Source organism: Cottoperca gobio, chromosome 15, assembly GCF_900634415.1.
Source record: "Cottoperca gobio chromosome 15, fCotGob3.1, whole genome shotgun sequence".
NCBI classification, from domain to species: domain Eukaryota; kingdom Metazoa; phylum Chordata; class Actinopteri; order Perciformes; family Bovichtidae; genus Cottoperca; species Cottoperca gobio.
Window position 1 is genome coordinate 7,059,705 of NC_041369.1, and position 3,147 is coordinate 7,062,851.

Consider the following 3,147-nt stretch of genomic DNA (forward strand, 5'->3'; position numbering starts at 1 on the left):
ATGAATAATTCTGTATAGTGTTTTAATTTTAATTTAATATTTTTTATTTCAAGTGTTTTTGTTTGTATGCATTTTGAGTGTTGATGGAAATGTTTATATAGACCAAAGTTATTACGACTTTTAGATTTCAGAAAAATAAGTCGCCTTTTAATGGACCACATGTTCCTGAATTGTTAACACATATATTAAGGATGACATTATTATTATTAATATTATTATTATTATTGTTATTATTATTATCGCTGCTAACTTCCAGTCTAGGATATAGGCTACACTTGTTCATACAAAGCTCATGGAGAAGTCGGTTTATTTGTGCGGGTAGGGTCTGTGTGGTATAATATAGGCTATAAACTAAAAACTAAAAAGGGTTCGCAAAGCTGTCCGAGCACCACGAGCTGTAAACCTACATCACATAATACGACTGAATTAACATCGTAAAAATGTGTCAATCCAGATTACACTGTTATATTCAGGGATCATTAGGAGCTGGCTGTTTTAGATGTTTTATTTGAACTCGCTTTAGTCAGATCATTAGGGGAAACCTTTTATTTTGTAATATCACCTAATAAATATCAGTCAATGTTTTAACCATGACACGCATTATCATTATCAGTGTTACTATTATTATTATCGTCATTATTATTAGTAGTACATCGCTACACATCGGGGCATGTCAGCCACATTAAAAGCCATTTGTTGTTACGGAAACAGTCTAATATTCAAAAGAAAAGTTCAGCATGGTTGAGTTGTTTTTTTTAGAAACTCTAACATCATGTTACTTGTTTGCTAATTGACTGCATATTGACCGCTGCCTGCATGTTCATATTTTCCACTGAGTTAACTGATCGTGGACATTATGCGCCACACCTCCTGCCCTCACACGGTGAAGCGCGTCGGTCCTCTTCACGGAGCTTTACCGACCTCTAGTGGCTAGTTACAAAATGGTAACGTAATACAATGGTACCAACACTGGGGTCCGAGGAGCTTTAGGGTACCTTGTAATGAGAGATCCAGCAAATCCCCAAAAAGATGAAGGGTTTAGTTTCACTGGTGTTGCACTATGTAGAAGTTTGTGCAGTTGGTGCAAATACTACAACTGCTGGGATCTAAGATCGCCTTCAGTGGACACATGCAAATACTACAAATACACTTCAGTCAAGTTGTATTTTCATAATTACGTTTGTGAGGTACTTCAAAAATGTTACAGATACTGGAAGGTATCAGCTATTCTGACATCCGACGTCAAACGTGTGATCATCAGGTTTAACCTCTGACCTCCACATTGGGAAGCAATGTCTTAAGTGACTTATTTTTGTACACAAGACTGATATGTGTGTTGCAATCTTTAAAAGGTGATATAGCATTTGAGACAAAATTAACAATAAGGTGGTGAGCAAACATCTTTATTAATAAAGGCTTTATCTGTACACAAACAATCTGGTTGGATACCGTTGATTGCAGCAAGATAGAACCACACACTGGATATCAGGCGAGACCAAATGAATACTCTAGGCATGCACATCAAAATGTAAATTCCACTAGTTCTTTAACAGGTTAAGAAGCATCTGAAACATTAGATGAAGAGCAGAGATCACTGAAGCATATGACGAATTCCTAGTCATTGCAATTACAGGAGTTGTGGATCTGTGGCATATTATAACACCTATGCAAAGGTAATCCTTTAAAAAGAGGCAGTTGGTGATGCACTGAATATTCATTGAAAGTTGGAGCAGGTACATTGATTTTCAGTTTAGCCAGTTTCTCTTCTTCATGTAAGGTAATGATACTCCTAACCACTGGGGGCAGTTTGCATGAGGCCTAAGTGCACACACACAAGTTCATAGGTTGATGGGGTTTTGGGTGGCGAGGAGCCTCAGGTTCAAAACGGCTCAAAGTCCAAATGGAGATAAAAGGAAAGAAATCCCCAGGAAAACTACTGTTTACAAATGTTTAATTCAAATGAATAACGCACATGAGTATTCGAAGCGTGTGGCCAATAATTCACCACCGTGTCTAACTGGCTGATGGGAAACTGAATATTTTATTATTTTCCAGAACCAATTCATCATCAGCGGAGCCAATTGGATGCAGATGTTGCTCAGCGGCGGACAGTAGTCCAACCATCATCATCTGTCTCGTTCTTGATGCGACGAGGGTTGTCTTTGTCAGTACGCCAACCCTTTTCTCCCTCTACCTCAGGCTCAGTGTCTCTGGGCTGCTCCTCACGCTTCTCCTCGCCTCCACGACGCCAAGAACCGCCTAAGGAAACAAAGATACTTATTAGGACACATTCAGGCAGGAACATGTAAGTAAGACACCTGCTGTAATAAAAAGGTAAACAGCGACCCCTGCTGGCTGAATTCAACACCCTCACATAGTGCACGCAATTGCTTTGTTTAGACAAGAGTGATAAATAAAGTTCACACCAACTTAAAAGTGATTTGTTCCGTAACATACCGACTATTTGGGGCATATCAGAATAATTGACACATTTTGGAAGTGAGAATGACGACTGCTACAATGTTTTAATCATACAGTCATTGGTTCGAGAATAAATCAGGCAAATCTGAAGCCTGAATGTTACTGGAGGTTCTGTTCAGCCACACGCTGCAGTTCAATAAAAACTCTACATGTATTTTGGCCTAAAAAAGAAAAGACTTCCTACACCTTTTAATTACGTCACATCTCTAAAGGAAAACTGTGATGCATCCTACGCTGCATCCCTGACATTCATATATTATTAATCAAACTCTGCTCACCCTCATCTTGATCTCTGGGTGGAGCTCTGACTTCACGCTCATCCCGACGCTCTCTATCACGACGCTCAACCTGGCGCTCAGCCGGACGCTCAACCTGGCGCTCAGCCGGACGTTCAGCCGGGCGCTCAACCTGGCGCTCAGCCGGACGCTCAACAGGGCGCTCAACGCGACGATCATCGCGCTCAACGCGACGATCATCGCGCTCAACGCGACGATCATCGCGCTCAACAGGGTCAGCGTCTTCTTTGCGAGAGTCTCTCCAGCAGCTTCCTCCTTCCTCTGCGCCTGGTCTCCTCCAGGTGCTCTCCTCTCTGTGAATAGACGGTGACACAGATTAACACAACTTGACCATTTGCAGAAAAGGTTATGAGGATATAATCATGACATC

The 3,147-nt window shown here is 41.0% G+C and overlaps 1 protein-coding gene across 1 annotated transcript in view; it reads right to left on the reverse strand.

The window, feature by feature from the left end:
• Window positions 1-1,387: 1,387 nt before the first annotated feature.
• The window catches only part of eif3s10 (eukaryotic translation initiation factor 3, subunit 10 (theta)), a 9,405-nt gene continuing 7,645 nt past the window's right edge, over window positions 1,388-3,147 (reverse strand). Inside the window, exons 21-22 of the mRNA XM_029450250.1 lie at window positions 2,760-3,070; window positions 1,388-2,259 (exon numbers count right to left, since the gene is read on the reverse strand). Of these exons, the coding sequence (XP_029306110.1) occupies window positions 2,099-2,259; window positions 2,760-3,070 (472 nt within the window). The 3' untranslated portion in view covers window positions 1,388-2,098. The remainder of the gene's footprint in view (window positions 2,260-2,759; window positions 3,071-3,147) is intronic.